This window comes from Ruditapes philippinarum, unplaced genomic scaffold (genome assembly GCF_026571515.1).
Source record: "Ruditapes philippinarum isolate M1 unplaced genomic scaffold, ASM2657151v2 ctg2262_1_1_1_1, whole genome shotgun sequence".
NCBI classification, from domain to species: Eukaryota; Metazoa; Mollusca; class Bivalvia; order Venerida; family Veneridae; genus Ruditapes; species Ruditapes philippinarum.
Window position 1 is genome coordinate 66,723 of NW_026867198.1, and position 20,909 is coordinate 87,631.

At 33.8% G+C, this 20,909-nt stretch overlaps 1 protein-coding gene across 1 annotated transcript in view; it reads left to right on the forward strand.

Annotated features, from left to right (window-relative positions):
- The window catches only part of LOC132735256 (probable ATP-dependent RNA helicase DDX46), a 57,672-nt gene extending 36,875 nt beyond the window's left edge, over positions 1-20,797 (forward strand). Inside the window, 8 exon segments of the mRNA XM_060722193.1 lie at positions 3,148-3,251; positions 3,759-3,921; positions 5,930-6,079; positions 7,692-7,778; positions 8,371-8,562; positions 12,427-12,594; positions 14,722-14,913; positions 16,681-20,797. Coding sequence (XP_060578176.1) covers positions 3,148-3,251; positions 3,759-3,921; positions 5,930-6,079; positions 7,692-7,778; positions 8,371-8,562; positions 12,427-12,594; positions 14,722-14,913; positions 16,681-16,728 — 1,104 coding nt within the window. The 3' untranslated portion in view covers positions 16,729-20,797.
- The last annotated feature ends 112 nt before the right edge of the window (positions 20,798-20,909 follow it).

A 20,909-nucleotide genomic window follows, 5' to 3' on the forward strand; every position in this document is an offset into this window, starting at 1 on the left:
GCACAATAAGGGGAAGTGCAGTGCACAAGAACCATAACTCTATCTAAGGTAATTACAGTAAACTCCGCTTATAACGATATTCAGGGGACATACAAAACTATATCGATATATCCGAATATCGTTACAACCGAATTTCTGTACGGTGTGTAGCTTACTGACGATGCACTGCATCGTTCAACATGTATAAGCTGTATGGCTTTTAGAATGTTAATCTGTTTATCGATATGTTTGTCTAGACATGAAATAATATGGTCAAGGACACGTGACCTGTAATGCCTTTTGAATGAAAAGATAATCCCTTGATCACAGGGCTGTAACTTAGATGTAGTGTTAGGTGGGAAAAACAACAGTTTTACAGCTTTTAATCCCTCGATTTTCGGATGGGCCGGGCAATTATCAACAACAATAGAATAGATCTTTTCTCACGTGTCATACGTTTGTCAAGTTTTTTCACCCAACTGATAAATATTTCTGAGTTCATCCAAGCATGTATAACTTATTTACAACGAAAATTGTTATTGAAAGGAAACAATAAAAGGACAAAACCATGCTTTTATTTTTTGAGATGAATTCACCTGTATTGAGAACAAAACGGTAGTTACGTACGCACAGAACATGTTCCGCGTCATTGTATTTAATCGAGCAGATATTTATGCATTAAAACAAGCGGACCGAGACCGCTCTTCCACAACAAACTTGTGCAGCAAATTATCGTTTTAAGAGGTAATATATGTGCGTTGGGGTTGAAAATCCACATCGATATATCCGAAATATCGATACATGCGATATCGATATATGCGAGGATGCTTCCGTTAGGTTATAATGGAAGTTGGCAGGGACCAAGACAAACGTATCGATATAACCGATATATCATTACAAGCGATATCGATACAGTTGGAGTTTACTGTACAGAGTTATTGCCCTTTGTTGTTTTTCCATTGCTTTCTTTTGTCCGGACTATAACTTGAAGACTAATTGTTGGAATTCAATATAACTTCATACAATGGTCAAACACATTGAGAGGAAGTGCAGTGCATAAGAACCATAACTCTATTTTGACTAATTACAGAGTTACTGCCCTTTGTTACATTTCCTTGTCCAGAGCATAACTTGATAACTACTGGTTGGAATTCAAAACAACTTCATACAATGGCCAAGCACAATAAGGGGAAGTGCCATGCACAAGAACCATAACTCCATTTTGACTAATTACAGAGTTATTGCCCTTTGTTACTTTTCCTTGTCAGGAGCATAACTTGAAAACTACTGGTTGAAACTTGAAAACTACTGGTTGAAACTCGAAACAACTTCATACAATTGTCAAGCACAATAAGGGGAAGTGCAGTGCACAAGAACCATAACTCTATCTAAAGTAACTACAGAGTTATTGCCCTTTGTTATTTTTCCATTGCTTTCTTTTGTCCGAACTATAACTTGAAGACTTTAAAAGTTTGAATTCAATATAACTTCATACAATGGTCAAGCACATTGAGAGGAAGTGCAGTGCACAAGAACCATAACTCCATCTTGACTAATTACAGAGTTATTGCCCTTTGTTACATTTCCTTGTCCAGAGCATAACTTGAAAACTATTGTTTGTAATTCAATACAACTTCATTCAGTTGTCAAGGACATTAAAAGGAAGTGCATTGCACAAGAACCATAACTCCATTTTGACAAAATACAGAGTTACTGCCCTTTGATACTTTTCCTTGTCCGGAGCATAACTTAAAATGTACTGGTTGGAATTCAAAACAACTTCATACAATGGTCAAGCACAATAAGAGGAAGTGCAGTGCATAAGAACTATAACTCCATCTTCAGTATTTATAGAGTTATTGCCCTTTGTTCCTTTTCCTTGTCTTTCTGGACTTATTACAGAGTAATTCAATATAACTTCATCAATGGCCAACCACATTGAAAGGAAATGCAACATACAAGAACCACAACTATCTTTAATTGCCCACAACCATAACTCTATATTTCAATTCTTTTACAAGGTATTCTGTTACTAGTAACATCCTCTTTTCCGAAGTAGTCTTGTGGGGGTATTAATCACATTTAGTGATAGTTCTAGTTTCATTTTTATGTTTTCATAAAACTCCATCAATGTTGTTGTTGTGGTTGTTGTTGTTGTAAGAATGTTTTATTATTAATCATTAATCATTTGCCATTGTGCTATGAATAATCATTTCAAGAAGGACCCTTCATGGCGAGTGTTTAAGGTAGCTGACTTCAAATCACTTGCTCTTCACTGCTGTCGATCTTTGGATTCTTTTATGTGAGGAAATTATCCAGCTACATATAGCTTGGAAGGTTGGTGGTTCTACTCAGCTGCACAGCTGCATCCGCGCAGTCTGATCAGGATCCATGCTGTTCGCTATCAGTTTCTCTACTTGTAATAGAGTTGGTAAGCGAACAGCATTGATCCTGATCAGACTGTGCAGATGCGCAGGCTGGTCTGGATCCATGCTGGTCGCAAACGCACTATGTTGGTTTTGTCATGACGCGGCTCAATTATTATCAAATCATTTCAAGAAGTGGAACTGATTATGGTAAAGGTGAAAATTGATTGGTAACTATAAATGGGAAAAAAAATCATAGCAATTTAGCTATTAAATAGTAGATAAATAGGTAAATGGTACTATTGGCAATAAATAGATGATAGGATTTGAACCAAACTTTTAATGATAAATATTTAAATTTTTCTTTTTTTATGTAAGAAAATTTTGAAGAAGTAAATAATTCTTTCTTTCTTAAGAAATTTTGTAGAAGTATTTAAACTTGAACAAGTATTAGAGAATAAAGATTCAGTTTGAACCATCCTTTTCTTGAAAGATTCTCATTATATACATGTTTGATTGTAACTTCATTTGAGCCGCGTCACGACAAAACCAACATAGTGCGTTTGCGACCAGCATGGATCCAGACCAGCCAGCACATCCACCCAGTCTGATCAGGATCCATGTTGTTCGCTGTCAGTTTCTCTACTTGTAAGCGAACAGCATGGATCCTGATCAGACTGCGCGGAATGCACAGGCTGGTCTGGATCCATGCTGGTCGCAAACCCATTATGTTGGTTTTGTCATGGCACGGCTCATTTCATCTACTGTTTATTGAATTGATTGGTTGTTTATAAACTTTCAGATAGCCACTTCTATAGCAGCTAGAGGTTTGGATGTTAAACATTTGATGCTTGTTGTAAACTATGATTGTCCTAACCACTATGAAGACTATGTTCACAGATGTGGGTACGTAAATGTTTTACTTTTTACTTTATTACTCAATACGCCCTGCTAAATTTGTATGATGTTTTTCTTTGAATCTTTGAATCTTGGGCAGTCTACCTTTTGTGATATTATAACAAAGTTTGCATTTTTGAGAGAAAAAGAACTCTGTTTTGTTGGTGGTTTTTTTTTTTTTTGGGGGGGGGGGGGGGGTCTGTATTTGTCAATTTTTACAAAACTTTCAAGTATTATTAAGGTTATTTACAAAACTTTCAAGTATTATTAAGGTATTTCTTAGTGTTCTGTATTTATATGGTATACTGGATATAACAGCATTTATTAGTAAACAAACAAAAAAACAAAAAAAACATAAATCATTGAAATTTCATATTCTTTTACAATTCAAAGAATGGAAAAATGAAAAAATATTTACAAACTGTTACATAAATACATTAGCATTTATCTTTTACCAAAAATATTTCTCAAGTATTTCGAAAATATTTATTACATTATATATGTTTATTATTTTAGACGGACAGGGAGAGCCGGAAACAAGGGAACAGCATTTACATTTATCACACCAGAACAAGTCCGGCATGCTGGTGACATTATCAAAGCTTTGGAATTATCAGAAGCTCCTATACCTGACAATCTGAAGAACTGGTGGGAATCTTACAAGAAACAAGCTGAGGCTGTATGTTTTAGATTTTTCTTCCATGGTTTTTTTTCTGGCATGGTTACATAACCTTTTACTATCTCATTAACAGTAGATAAAAAAAAAACTAAAACATTATTTTCATCAAAAAATTATCAAAATGCATATTATCAATAATGAGTTATCTATTTTGATGAAATTAAGTTCTGTCTGACATTGAAACAATTTAGGTTTTTCTTATTATGGAATTTTGATTAATTCTGATAATGATAGTGCTTTGTGTGGTGCACATAAACATTCATGAAAAATATCAATTTATTTTCTCATACAGTTCTATACATTGATTTTTAGCTCACCTGTCACGAAGTGACAAGGGGAGCTGTTGTGATGGCTTTTCATCCGGCATCTGTCCATCCGTCCGGCATCAGTTAACTTTACTTTCAACAACATCTCCTCATTAACCACTGAGCCATTTTCATCCAAAATTCACAGGAATGTTCCTTTGTTGGTCACCTATGAAAATTGTTCAAAGAATTTAATTCTTTGCAGAACTCTGGTTGCCATGGCAACTGAAAGAAAAAATTTAAAAAATCTTCTTTTAAAAAACTCAAAGAGCTAGAGCTTAGATATGTAGCATGAAACATCTTCTAGTGAGTGTCTACCAAGTTTATTTAAATAAAACTCTGGGATCAAACCCGCCCCGGGTGGTCATTGATTTTTCTTACATGTATAGTAAAAACTTAAAAAATCTTTTTTTTAAAAAACTCAAAGAGCTAGAGCTAAGATATTTAGCATGAAACATCTTCTAGTGAGTGTCTACCAAGTTTGTTCAAATAAATGCCCTGGGGTTAAAATTGGCCCTGCCCCAGGTGGTCATTGATTTTCCTTATATGTGTTTAGTAAAAACTTAAAATATCTTTTTTTAAAAAGCCCAAAGAGCTAAAGCTAAGATGTTAAGCACTAAACATCTTCTAGTGACTGTCTACTAAGTTTGTTCAGATAACAGCCATGGGATCAAAATTGGCCCCGCCCCCGAGGGGTCATTGATGAGGTCATTGATTTTCCTTATATGTATATAGTAAAATCTTCTTTAAAAAAAGAAAAACAAAGAGCTTAAGCTTAAATATTTAGCAGGAAACATCTTCTAATGGGTGTCTACCATGTTTGTTCAAATAAAAGCCCTGGGGTCAAAATTTGCCTTGCCCGGGGGTCATCTATCTTCCTTATATGTGTGTAGTAAATATTTAAAAAATCTTCTAATCAAAAATTTAAAGAGCTAGAGCTTAGATATTAAACATGAAACATTTTCTAGTGAGTGTGTATCAAGTTTGTTCAAATAAAAGCCCTTTGGTCAAAATTGGCCCAACCCCGGGGGGTCATTATTTTCCTATTATGTACATAGTAAAAACTTAAAAAATCTTCTTTAAAAAAACCCAAAGAGCTAAAGTTTAGATATTTAGCATGAAATATCTTTTAATGGGTATCTACCAAGTTTGTTCCAATAAAAGCCCTGGGGTCAAAATTGGCCCTGCCCCGGAAGTCATTGATTTTCCTTATATGTATATAGTAAAAATTAGAAAAATTATCATCTTCTTTTGAAAAACCCAAAGAGCTAGAGCTTAGATATTTAGCATGAGACATTTTCTAGTGAGTGTCTACCAAGTCTATTCAAATAAAAGCCCTGGGGTCAAATTGGCCCTGCCCCCCAGGGTCATTGATTTTCTTCATATGTATATATTAAAAAACATGTACTATTTCAGATACAAATATGAACTTTGTGATATCAGGTTTAAGATTTTTATATTTTAAATCTGCTTTTGTTTATAGTTTACAATATTAGTTGTTCCTTGTCATAGAGAGTTTTTATAAACAGGTGAGCGATTTCAGGGCCATCATGGCACTCTTGTTATATTTCTTTTAAAGTATTGCAGTATCAAAATGCAGTTGAATCAGCGTAAAAAAACAGTACCTTTTCAATTTTAGTATTATATATTGGAAAGCTCTGTTTAGTCCTTGTATATAAAAGAAGTCTTATTTTTATTTTTAGGATGGTATTAAAATCAAAAGTAGCTCTGGTTTCCATGGTAAAGGATTCAAGTTTGATGAATCTGAGGCACAGCTAGTTAATGACAGGAAGAAATTACAGAAGGCAGCACTTGGTTTGGTGGATTCTGACGAGGAGGACCCGAATGAAGATGTAGGTTTATAAAATACCTTTATCACATACCCATGCCGGTTTTCCGACTCAGTAAAATGGTAATGCAAGGACGTGCATTATTGTGACGTCATTTGTGTTAAGACATGCTAAATGTCAGCATTATACTATATGTGTGCCAATGAAAAAAAAAATTATTTTTGGCATTAAACAGTACAGTACTTATTTTGGGTATGTGATAAATAGAATATATGTTTTGTGTAAGTGTAGCTTTAGTATCATATTTGTTGAAGTTGTTGAATAAATCATTGTTAATACTACCGGGGAAAACTAATTTTAAGACAAATCTGACCCCTTGCAGCTGGGCATTCAATTAGGGGTGGTCTTAAGTGGATCTTCTGAATATGCTTACCCACGAAAACCACCTAGTCGTCAATTGATAAAATATGTATCGAACCTTTTTCAAATACAATAAAAGTATATATTTATAAATGTTAATTGAGGGGAAGAAAACCCAAAACATTCCCTCACCACTTAGGTTAAATCCTACGGATTGTTGTTTCTGGATTTCCGAAATAATAATTATTTTAGGTCTTCTCCCCATATGATAATCCAGACTTTTCTGTTTGTTCACAAAACCCAAAATTGCAAACAAACAAAATTAAACAATTTATGAAATTAATATATTTTAAAAAGATTTTTTCCCGATTAAACATCTTCAATAAAAATAACAAGTTTTGAAACCTTGGTGTTCGTAGTGTATGCCCAAACAATCAAAGCGTTTATAATATAATATATACACTTTTACGGATTAGGAAGGTGTTGATTTTATACTGAGTATGGGTCTTCAATAGAGTAAGGTCCAAATAAAGAAGAGAAATAAAGAATTGGGACATGGTTTGGAAGGTCTTAAAAGTAATGTAAGTCAGGTTTGGTTCTTAAATTCTACATTCTGTGAGGGATTGTAAACATAAGAAAACAAATGTCGTTCTTTTAAAAAAACTGGTTCTTTAAAAAGGGGGTGGTTTAAAATTTTCCGAATTTTGGTCTTTTTATATTGATTCTAGTCAAATGTACAATTAAAACAGACCATTTTTCACTGTCATTCTATTTATAAGGCTGGATCACTTACAGAGGATCTCTGAATAATGCTTTTTAGTCCCAGCAAAATCCACCTTAGTCGAATTAAATAAAATATCCATATCAAGACAGTCTTATGATTCAAATTTACACAGAAAAACATTATTTGATATATTTACTAACACTTTCTGTGCATCCATAATTTGTAGATTTGTCATTTGTTGTGGTTCGGATCGGAATATCAGTCCTGAGGGGACCCACCCGTTACATATTCTTTAATATTCCATTATATTTTAAACTCTTTACCTTAACAAAAAACAATTTTCCATGGAAATTTATGTCTTTACACCAGTAGCTAATTTCTTACAACAGTGCATGAAATTACAACTTTATTCAAAATGGTGAAATTATGTCATCCAAAGCATGCCATTGTACAGCATCTGAATCATCTTGCTTCCCCCATGCCAGATGAAATTTCCGGCATAGGTAAAACTAACGGATGTGCCAGTCTGATATGCTAGAATTAAACTAGGTATTGATGAAAAATTTATGATACTGTTGTAAATGATTTTAGATTGAGCAGCAGATAGAGGACATGTTTGCAAGTAAAAGAAGAGTAACAGATGTTTCAAAATCCTCACTCCCACAGATGGTTCGTATTGTATGTCATCCAATAAACTTTACATCAAATACCTTCTTCATGATAATGAATATGACCGTGAAAAGTATAAAACATTGTTTGACAATGCTTATTGTCTGAGCAAATATGGTATTTCCCTTGGCAGATAGGCAGCATTCAGTTTTGTCCTAAGCATATCTTCTACATGCATAGGGAGATTTAAATATCACATATGATACATAGTGTCACCTGCATGAACCAGGTATCTAAGTCAAAGGTTGGTCGAAAAAAACTTTTCTCTGAAAAGACTTCTACATTCATGGACAGATTGTAATATCATTTGACACAATCTGACTGGCAGCCTAAGTGTCACACACAAGTCCATTGGCCAAGTTCAAGGTCACAAATAGAGGTCAAAGGTCAGGTAAAAAATATAAAAATTTGTCCACGTACAATTTTGTGTGACTGAAATTTTTCATTTTGATTGCTAGTCAAATGTTCCGGTCCTCATATATAAATCGGATTTTTTTCATCAATATTTATTCACATATACTTTCTTATATTTATTCACATATCCTTTCACTGACATATATGATAATGTTTTACTATAATGGGGCATGTTGTGTAATTGCAGCCAATAGCTGGAGGTATAATGACAGGTCCTCAAGGCAAGATGGGAGCAAATAACCAGATGAAATTAGAGATGGCAAAGAGGCTTGCAGCAAAGATAAACTTTAACAAGAATCTAGGTCAGGAGGCTCAAGATATTACTCAGCAGGCCACTAAAGCTATTTTCCAGGACGGGGTGTCTGCCCCACAAGTGGCTGTAAGTAATAAATTTTTTACCTTAATGTGTTTGTTAAGACTTTGATGACTTAGTAGCTATGGTTGCAGACTTTATCGCATATTCGGAAATCTTGTAAGGTTAGTAGTTGGTCACATCTGATATACTGATATGTATAAGTCACATCTGGAGATAATGGTAATTACTAGATACTGACATGTCTACCTCCATTCACCTTCTGTCAAAAAATCTTTTCCTCCATAATACTTTGATTTCATATAAAAGTATGACATCTCGTTATTTTAAACCAGTGTATCAGTAACACTGAGGTTAGCCAAAATCATTTTTCCTGTTTTGGCGCTATGTGACCTAAATTGTGTTGGTGCACCTTAAAACCAAACAATCTAATTTAAACCAGTGAAGTAAAGACTTCTGTTTGAGTAGGATGGTCCCCTATGGTAACACTGTTCTCATGACTTCTAGCAAAATGTACAAATAAAACAAACTTACATTAACTATCTTATTATATTTTGTTTAAATGTTGCATCTTAACATTAAAATAAACATGCCATTCAAAGAAAAAGTCAATAATAGAAACATCTAATTCAGTCAGCCAGCCCTTTTTAGCTCGACTTTTCTATGAAAAGGGGAGCTATCCTACTCGCCCCGGCGTCGGCGTTGGCGTCGGCGTTGGCGTCACACCTTGGTTAAGTTTTTCGTACCACCCCACTTTATTTCAGAAGTATTACAAGTATGGCTTTGAAACTTACCATACTTGTTCACCATCATAACCTCCATCTACAGACAAGAGTACATAACTCTGTCAAGGTTTTTGACAGAATTATGGCCCTTTTTTGACTTAGAAAGTGTATTGAGCTTGGTTAAGTTTTTTGTACCACCTCACTTTATTTCAAAACCATTGGAGGTATTTCTTTGAAACTGACCATACTTGTTTACCATCACGACCTTCATCAAGAGACAAGAGGACATAACTCTGTCAAGGTTTTTGACAGAATTATGCCCCTTTTTGACTTAGAAAATACATTGAATATGGGTAAAATCCACTTATTGCCTTAACCCTTTGAGATATTGCTTTGAAACTTTTAATGCTATTTCACATCATTACCCCCATCTGTACGCAAGAGAAGGTAACTCTGTCAAGGATTTGTTTTAAAAATTAAGGCCTTTTATCGACTTAGAATCTTGGTTAAGTTTTTAGTACCAGTCCACTTTTTGACTGAACTGTTTGAGATATTAATTTGAAAGTTGGAATACTTGTTTACAATCATGATTCCCAAACATGTCCAGGAGAAGGTAATTCTGTCACTTTGTTCACTTTAAAAATACAGAGATTCTTGTATTGCCTTTTACTGCAAAAACTTTTTTTATTGGCAAGCAATAAAAAAGTCGAGCGCGCTGTCTTACGGACAGCTCTTGTTTTAACAGGTACTCAAAGGGAGAGCACAATGATACCATTGTTACTCTTGAAAATTGAAGTATGGTGTCCATTAAGGCACATAACTTAAAATAACTCTTCAGAAGTAAACAAAATGTAGTTATTTTTGTTTATCTTATCAAGTTCATGTAAAATTAACTAACTGTTGCATTATTCAATTTCATTTTTGTCTTCGGAATTATGATAATAAAAAAAACCTTAGTGCATATTTGTTGCACCATTCTTTTTTATGCTAAATAAAAAAAAAACATCAATTTTTTATGTGAATTGTTGGCCCATTTTGGCTTCAGTAGAATTTTTTAAGAAGGGAATGACATCACAGCAGTTCAGGCATCACTTGTAAAAACATGAAATATAAGTTTTATTGGTAAAACGCTCTAGTAAATGTGGTGTAAAATATAGAAATATTTTCAACAAATGTCGGAAAATTGGTTTTTCATATTATTTAAAGAAACTTATAAGAAATTAAAACATTTGTAATTATTTCCATCCTAATATAAAAAAACTTCCGCTTTAATAGGTGGTGGGTGCTCTTTGTGCAAACTAACACATTTTCTTATTACATCAGAAATGTGTAAAGACACAGTACCAACGAGAACAACTATACACTTTGTATATTGCAAAGTGAAAGCAGACTGCTCAGTGAATAATGATTTCAATTTTGTAATGATGTCATATAATGTTAGCATAATTATGTCTCCCCCACCTCGGGGGGAGACATATTGTTTTTGCCCTGTCCGTCCGTCCGTCCGTCCGTCAGTCCGTCCGTCCGTCCATTCTTCGTTTCCGGACGATAACTAGAGTTCCTTTTGACCTACAGCTCTCAAACTTCATAGGATGAATGGTCTTATTGAGCAGATGATCCCTATTGTTTTTGGGGTCAGTAGTTCAAAGGTCAAGGTCACAGTGACCGTTGGTCAATTTCTCGTTTCCGGATGATAACTAGAGTTCCTTTTGACCTACAGCCCTCAAACTTCATAGGATGATTGGTCTTATAGAGCTGATGATCCCTATTGTTTTTGGGGTCAGTAGGTCAAAGGTCAAGGTCACACTGACCGTTGGTCAATTTCTCGTTTCCGGATGATAACTAGAGTTCCTTTAGACCTACAGACCTCAAACTTCATAGGATGATTGGTCTTATTGTGCAGATGATCCCTATTGTTTTTGGGGTCAGTAGTTCATAGGTCAAGGTCACAGTGACCGTTGGTCAATTTCTCGTTTCCGGATGATAACTAGAGTTCCTTTTGACCTACAGCCCTCAAACTTCATAGGATGATTGGTCTTATAGAGCAGATGATCCCTATTGTTTTTGGGGTCAGTAGGTCAAAGGTCAAGGTCACAGTGACCGTTGGTCAATTTCTCATTTCCGGATGATAACTAGAGTTCCTTTTGACCTACAACCCTCAAACTTCATAGGATGATTGGTCTTATTAATCAAATGATCCCTATTGTTTTAATGGTCAGTAGGTCAAAGGTCAAGGTCACAGCGACCGTTGGTTAATTTCTCCTTTCCGGATGATAACTAGAGTTCCTTTAGACCTACAACCCTCAAACTTCATAGGATGATTGGTCTTATAGAGCAGATGATCCCTATTGTTTTTGGGGTCAGTAGGTCAAAGGTCAAGGTCACAGTGACCGTTGGTCAATTTCTCATTTCCGGATGATAACTAGAGTTCCTTTTGACCTACAACCCTCAAACTTCATAGGATGATTGGTCTTATTAATCAAATGATCCCTATTGTTTTAATGGTCAGTAGGTCAAAGGTCAAGGTCACAGCGACCGTTGGTTAATTTCTCCTTTCCGGATGATAACTAGAGTTCCTTTAGACCTACAACCCTCAAACTTCATAGGATGATTGGTCTTATTGAGCAGATGATCCCTCTTGTTTACGTTTGTTTCAAGTATCATCAAAATCCTTTAAAGGTTTGAAGAATTATGGAGCAGACACAATTTCATTTAATTTCATTTGTGAAACTATATATGATATGACCGACCATCAAGTGCAATTTCGTTTGACGCCCGCCTGCCATACGCTGATTGAATAACCAGGATTTTCAAAATTGAATACCTGGTTAAAAACAAACAGTTTAGGAAGCATCTTCTCATACAACCTTAACAATAGAAACCATCCATAGACAGCCTTCATTGAAGTGACTACCGGGTATTTACATTATCTTATCTCCATTTCCATTCCTGTTTCCATTCACAGTTATTCTCAGCAGTGGGGGAGACATGCGCTTTTTTACAAAAGCATCCTCTAGTTTCCAACCATTTTTGGTAATCTTTAAATGAAAAATGAAAGTCATACATTAAATAAAAAACAAAAACAAATATCTTGCTTGATTTTACAAAGAAACTTCTTGTCTTCTACACTTATTTCATGATAGAATAAACTGAAAGTTTCTTGTTCATGATATAATAATCTGAAGTTTTCTTCTTGATTTTCTAGTCAAAGACAATAGCTGAGCAGATGGCAGAAAAGATCAATGCTAAGTTAGGCTACACGCCACAGATTGAAGATGATAAGGAATTAGAACAAGATACGTTCAAACGTTACGAGGAGGAATTAGAGATAAATGACTTCCCACAGACTGCTAGATGGAAGGTCACATCAAAGGTATTCATTTTACATAATAATGTTTAAAGACACATCATGCCGCTGAAACTTACATGATAATGTTTAAAGACACATCATGCCTCCGAAACTTACATGATAATGTTTAAAGACACATCATGCCTCTGAAACTTACATGATAATGTTTAAAGACACATCATGCCTCCGAAACTTACATTATAATGTTTAAAGACACATCATGCCTCCGAAACTTACATGATAATGTTTAAAGACACATCATGCCTCTGAAACTTACATGATAATGTTTAAAGACACATCATGCCTCTGAAACCTACATGATAATGTTTAAAGACACATCATGCCTCTGAAACTTACATGATAATGTTTAAAGACAAATAATACCTCTGAAACTTACATGATAATGTTAAAAGACACATCATACCTCCGAAACTTACATGATACATCATACCTCCGAAACTTACATGATACATCATGCCTACGAAACTTACATGATATATCATGCCTCTGAAACTTACATGATACATCATGCCTCAGAAACTTACATGATACATCATGCCTCCGAAACTTACATGATACAGCATACCTCCGAAACTTACATGATACATCATGCCTCTGAAACTTACATGATACATCATGCCTATGAAACTTACATGATGCATCATACCTCCGAAACTTACATGATACATCATACCTCCGAAACTTACATGATACATCATGCCTCTGAAACTTACATGATACATCATGCCTACGAAACTTACATGATACATCATGCCTCCGAAACTTACATGATACATCATACCTCCGAAACTTACATGATACATCATGCCTCTGAAACTTACATGATACATCATGCCTACGAAACTTACATGATACATCATACCTCCGAAACTTACATGATACATCATGCCTACGAAACTTACATGATGTTTAAAGAGACATAATGCCTCAGAAAGGAATGTATTTTTACTTCTTTAGAAAGGGCAAATATGAATTTTATAGTATTTAAATAATGATTTAAGAGCAAGTTTGGTGCATGTAACCTGAAGAGAGTAGCGATTAATGTAAACAAAGTAGCATTTCATCTTGCATACGAAAAACTGAATCACTATAACTGTACAAACTGCCAAAATGCAGCAGATGAAAAAATGATTCAGGCAAATAGCCAGTGAGTAACTTTTTGAAAACTTTAAAGTATACCTAAAAATAAAAAGTTTTTGAGAAATAAAGATAAAAACATTTCTGACTCATAATGGGCCTTTAAGATTAATGAAATTCTCAACAACAAAATATATATGTATATTTTTTTATTTTTGATAGAGCTATTTCGAAAATTAAGCAGTAACATATTAGACATTATTCAGGGCTTACCATTATAAAATTTCTTTTAGCCAAGTGTATGTAACTTTCTTATTTTATACAAAATGTTGTCAAAGGGAAAGAAAAAATAAGTAGCCAAATTATAATGTTTTTTTAGCCAAATTAATGAAATTTTAACAAATGGCTAAAAGAGTTTATAGCAGAGTGAGCCCGAAAACAATTTCAAGAAAAAAAATATCATAAATTTCTTTTTGAAATTATTAAGTTTAACAGGAGAGTGTAATACACTTAAAGGTATACCCTGTTTGAAAATATTAAGTTTAACAGGAGAGTGTAATACACTTAAAGGTATACCCTGTTTGAAAATTTCTTTTAGCCAAATTTATGGGATTTTTTTCTTTCAGACAAAATGTTATAATAATAGCTAAAGAAATAAATTGATGAATTTTGTAATCAAATTTAATGAAATTTTAATGGCAGAAAGCATGCTGAAATTTTTACCTTGTAGATAAAAATATATTACAAAAGCTGTATCTCGTATCTCATTGTATGGAAGAAGTGAAATAAAGTGTAATGAATTTCGTATGATTTCTACATATGCAATGTAATTAGTAAAATACAGAGGAAAACAGTAGATAAAGATTTTATTAACAAAGTTAAAGTTAAGTTACATAGTTTTGATCTTGGTCCAGTATTACCAAGTTGTTCTTATGCAAAATCTTGTATAAGCTTGGTTTCTTTGTTTGGTTTAATTTTTATAATCATCGAGCTTTGAATCTAGACTGGTATTTCCATTATTTTATTATTATCCCTATTGATAATGTATTTCAGGAGGCCCTTGCTCAGATCTGTGAATATTCTGAGGCTGGTATTACAGTAAGGGGTACATATTTCCCTCCGGGGAAACAACCGAAAGAAGAGGAACGTAAACTGTACCTGGCTATTGAAGCTACTAGTGAAATGGCTATACAGAAGGCAAAGAAAGAAGTTACAAGACTAATAAAGGAGGAACTAATCCGTCTGGTAATTATATTAATATATCATTTGATCAGTTTTTAGCTTGACTATTTAAAGATTAGGCAGAACTATTGTATTGACCAAGAAATGGGTGTCGGCATTGGCATGGCCGTCACACTTTGGTTCAGTTTTTTCATGCAAGTTGCTATCTCCAAAATTATTAAAGAGAATAGGTTGAAACTTTGCACATACTAAAGAGCAAAATATGAGGTCCCTAAATTGAGCAAAATATGAGGTCCCTGAATTTTGACAGAATTATAGCCCTTTTTGAACTTAGAAAATTTAACATAGTCTAGGATCAAGCTCTTAGAATAGTCAAGCATGTTGTCCTATTCATAGCTCTTGTTTACGTCTTAATTTAAAATCTTTCATTCAATGTTTTATATAAATTATGGTCTCTAGATTAAGCCAAAGTGCATTTAAGAAACAAGGTACAAAAAGGTCATGTCAATATTCATAATCTTGTCAAACTGAATTAGCTTGAAACAAATATACTTTAAATGTTTTAAGATACTATAAGTTTGCTGAAAGGCACAATAATCTTCAGAAATGACTACTTTTTTCCTCTTTGGAAAAAACAAAATAAATGTTTAATAATGTTTAAGTAAATTAGATTCTTATCACTTTATAAAGTGGGTCTGAATGTGAAATAATTTGTCATAAAAGTTGTAAAGATAGTGGTATTTTGACTAACATACAAAGTACTAAATCGCTGTAATTGTACCAGTTGCCAAAAAGCAAAAAGACAATTTATCAATAGAGCAAACAAGTTACCTTATGTAAACCTAATGTTAATTGTGACAGGACACCAAAGATAAAAAACTTTCTGGAAATAAAAGTAAAAGCATTTTTATATGCCCGAAAGAATTTCGGGCATATTATGTTATACCCCCTGGCGTCCGTCCGTTAGCAATTTGGTTTCCGGAGCATAACTTAAGTTCCATTTGGCCCACAGTATTCAAACTTCATAGGATGATTGTCCATATTGGGTAGAAGACCCCTATTGATTTTGGGGTCACAAGGTCAAAGGTCAAGGTCACTATGACCTTAAAACTGAAAACAGTTTCCGGAGCATAACTTAAGTTCCATTTGGCCCACAGTGTTCAAACTTCATAGGATGATTGTCCATATTGGGTAGAAGACCCCTATTGATTTTGGGGTCACAAGGTCAAAGGTCAAGGTCACTATGACCTTAAAACTGAAAACAGTTTCCGGAGCATAACTTAAGTTCCATTTGGCCCACAGTGTTCAAACTTCATAGGATGATTGTCCATATTGGGTAGAAGACCCCTATTGATTTTGGGGTCACAAGGTCAAAGGTCAAGGTCACTATTACCTTAAAACTGAAAACAGTTGTCGGAACATAACTTAAGTTTCATTTGGCCCACTGTGTTTAAACTTCATAGTATGATTGTCCATATTGGGTAGAAGACCCCTATTGATTTTGGGGTCACAAGGTCAAAGGTCAAGGTCACTATTACCTTAGAACTGAAAACAGTTTCCGGGGCATAACTTAAGTTCCATTTGGACCACAATATTGAAACTTCAAAGGAGGATTGTTTTGTGAAGGAGGTAATACTTTATTTAATTCCCATGTCTTACAAATGCTTCATCTTTACTAAAAAAAAAAAATCACTTTTGGGCATATAATGCTCCGCCTAGCGGTGCTCTTGTTACATCTTTATATGCCTTTAAGGATAAAAGATAATGATGATATTTAATAACACAATTATTTTGATAATGATATAATAACAAGAATTTTTTTTTTTTCAGCAAAATTCCTACCAGCCAATCAACAGAGCCCGATACAAGGTTGTGTGAGGATGATGGGATATGTAGAACAATATTGGCTTTATTACAAAGTGTTGAGATACATTCACATTATTTTAGTGTTATAGTCAAAATTGGACCTAGAATTGGTGTAAAATTGTACATTGTTTCCCTGCCAGTTTTGATATATTTCAGAGTGTCTAATTTGTTTGCACAAATACAAAGGTCTGTTGGAAAGTGTTAAAGAGTCTAGGGATTTTTTTTTAAATTTTATTATCTCTTTTTTTGCAATATTCCTTTGGGAAATTTTAATGCGTTAGCTATAAGAAAATTGGGGAAATTTTACAAGCCTATTACAATTTTCAGAACTGTTTACAGATAATGAGACATATTTGTTATGTATGTATATATAAAGTTATGTTTTTCAGAAAAAAAGTACCACATTTACTTTATTAGTTATAAAGATTTTTGACAGGTTATATGGCCCTATTTAAACGGTGGTTTGGAAATCTAGTTTGAGCCATGAGGCGTCATTTTTTAGGGGGAAAAGTGAGATTTCTTTGTAAATTGAAAGCAGCCATGTATATTAAACTATTGTTATAAACATTACGATTATCCAGTGAAAAGCTACCTTAGAAACATGCAGTATTAAAAATTTTATATGCCTAAATATCAAGTTGGTTAAGGCAATTCTTTACAAATTTATCAGATTTACAAGATTGAATTTGGCTTTTTCAATGGTTTCATAAAATGGAAATAAATTTGAATTTGGTCTGCATTTAAGTTCAATGGGGTGATGAATGTTTCAATATGATGAATAACATTTTTCACCAGGTAAAACAGATGGGGTGGAAAGTTCTTGGGGGTATTTTTCTTATCAAAATTTTTCATTTTTTAAGAATAATTGGAAGATATGTATGGTACACTTGATAGCTCTTCAGAAAGTTTAAGATTAAGAATGAGAATCAGTTTATTTACAAAGTATAATGGTGCCTCATATTTCCGTGGTACTTAACTGTTTAACACAGAAAACAAAGGTTAGAAGAATAAAATTCTGCAAAATATGTTGAATATTGTAGGAAAGACATGTCAATTACATCATAGTTTATCCCTTTTAATGTTTACATGTAAGCAATTATATATTAACACCCATCTGCTGCCTAGTGAGTAAAGTTGTGTTCTCATATTACCAAGGCAATTACATTTTAAGAATTTCAGCAACAAAACCAATAGTAATTTTTATTTTTTTGCCTTGTCTGAAAGTGGGGATTTTCTCTATAGCATTTATCAAATATCTCAATGGTTGTTTAAAAATGACAATTGTCTTAAAAGGAATGAAAAGTAAAATTAAAATGGTGAAACTAAATCTGAATAAAATAATAAATTTTCTGTCATATATGTGACATTTTGATAAAAATACAATAAAACATTAAAGTAAAATTCCTGGCAGGTGTATGATGTCTAGGAGGAAGTTGAGGCTGTTTATGCCTAATACCTTGGAATATTGGGTACCTCGGAAATATGAGGCACCAGTATAAATGATGAGGAATTGAGGTTGGACATAGTGTGGGGAAATAAGTACATATAATAAAGCGGAGACATATTCATATTGAATTATGTTGTCTAATTTTCTTCTTCAGCATAGAATTTCAAATAAATTCTTCGCATTTTTAGCTCACCTGTCACAAAGTGACAGGGTGAGCTTTTGTGATCGCTTTTCGTCTGGCGTCCGTCCGTAAACTTTTACTTTAAATGACATCTCCTCATAAACCACTAAGCCAATTTCATCCAAACTTCACATGAATGTTCCTTTGGTGGTCACCTTTGAAAATTTTTCAAAGAATTAAATTCCATGCAGAACTCTGGTTGCCATGGCAACCAAAAGAAAAAACTTTAAATATCTTCTTCTAAAAAATCCAAAGAGCTAGAGCTTAGATATTTGGCATGAAACATCTTCTAGTGAGTGTCTACCAAGTTTGTTCAAATAAAATCCCTGGGGTCAAAATTGGCCCCGCCCCTGGGGGTCATTGATTTTCCCTATATGCATATAGTAAAACCTTAAAAAATCTTCTTTAAAAGAACCCAAAGACCTATAGCTAAGATATTTAGCATGAAACATCCTCTAATGGGTGTCTACCAAGTTTGTTCAAATAAAAGCCCTGGGGTCAAAATTGGCCCTGCCCCAGGGGGTCATTGATTTTCCCTATGCATATAGTAAAAACTTAAAAAATCTTCGTTTAAAGAACCCAAAGAGCTAGAGCTAAGATATTTAGCATGAAACATGTTCTAATTGATGTCTACCAAGTTTGTTCAAATAAAAGCCCTGTGGTCAAAATTGGCCCCGCCCCAGGGGGTCATTGATTTTCCCTATATGCATATAGTAAAACCTTAAAAAATCTTCTTTAAAAGAACCCAAAGACCTATAGCTAAGATATTTAGCATGAAACATCCTCTAATGGGTGTCTACCAAGTTTGTTCAAATAAGAGCCCTGGGGTCAAAATTGGCCCTGCCCCGGGGGTCATTGATTTTTCTTATATGTGTATAGCAAAAACTTAAAAAATCTTCTTTGAAAGAAAACAAATAGCTAGAGTTTAGATACTAAGCTTGAAACATCTTCTAGTGAGTGTCTACCAAGTTTGTTGTAATAAAAGCCCTGGGGTTAAAATTGGCCCCGCTCCGGGGTCATTTATTTTCCTTATGTGTATAACAAAAACTTAAAAAATCTTCTTTGAAAAAACTCAAATAGCTAGAGTTTAGATATTAAGCACGAAGCATCTTCTAGTGAGTGTCTACAAAGTTTGTTCAAATAAAAGCCCTGGGGTCAAAATTGGCCCCACCCCGGTGACATTGATTTTCCTTATATGTGTATAGCAAAAACTTAATAATCTTCTTTGAAAAAACCCGAATAGCTAGAGTTTAGATATTAAGCATGAAACATTTTCTAGTAAGTGTCTACAAAGATTGTTCAAATAAAAGCCCTTGGGTCAAAACTGGCCCTGCCCCAGGTGTGTCATTGTTTTTAACTATATGTGTAAAGAAAAAACTTGACCAGCTAGACCTTAGATATTTAGCATGAAACATCTTCTAATGGGTGTCTACCAAGTTTGTTCAAATAAAAGCCCTGGGGTTTAAACTGGCCCCGCTCCGGGGGCCTATATACAGGTGAGCGACTTCAGGGCCATCATGGCCCTCTTGTTTTCATTTTGCTAACAATATTTATTATTACATGTTTCTTTCACCAATTGCTGTGTTTTGTTATTTGATATTATGACATTCTTACTGCAGTCTATCATACAAAATTATTTGATTTTTGTTTAAAACTTTAAACATCTTAATGTACATACCTTAAATTGTACATATTTTCAAAAATCAAATTTAAGAAAAATTATTTAGGAACTGAATCATGTTCTTAGGAATATCATCATATTTAAGAAGTGCAGAAATATTCAAAATTAAATAATTTTACATGGCCTGGCTCTATACTGGTGTCAAATGTTAATCACTCTTGGATCAGCAGGGTTAATCAACATTGAACTAGGTGCCAATAGATAATCATATAAGTAATAACAAACATCAAATTTGTTCCACAAAGACATGTACCTATTAAAATCTGGAAAAAGTGTGATCCCTCGGAAGCATTTATCCCAACAAAAAGGAAAAAATGACAAAAGACTATTTACCCATGGCAAAAGCTTTTTTTTTGCCATGGCAAAAATTATTAAGTATTGAAGTTGGAGAAGCTTTTTTGTACAGGTTTTCTCTCAGAAAGGGTATTTTGTACTGCTATTGATTTGAATTGAAACTAACATATTGTCTGTTATCAAACTGAGCCTACCACATTTTCAGTTTTCAATTTTTGGGCAATCTTTAAAGTTTCCATTTTTATTTTGACATGGGTTTCCTGTATACAGTAATTATCTATAATTTTTCTTTTACACAAGTTTGTATACATTGTATGCTCGTTCTTGTAATATTATAAAATTTGTCTTGTGATGTTGTAAGACAAACAGAACTATAAGTATATGTACAAATGTCCAGTTTTCTTTGTCATTTGTGTTTGTCGTAAATGTCACAAACATATGATCATAAAAGAAATCAAATAAATGATAAAAAAACTACTGTAATTTGAATTTTGTTTTAATGTACAATGCACTTGTGACTCTATCTTCACAAAATCTTAAGGGGAAAGAGGGAGAATGAAAAAGGTAATGCCAACCATCTGTCGGGAAGG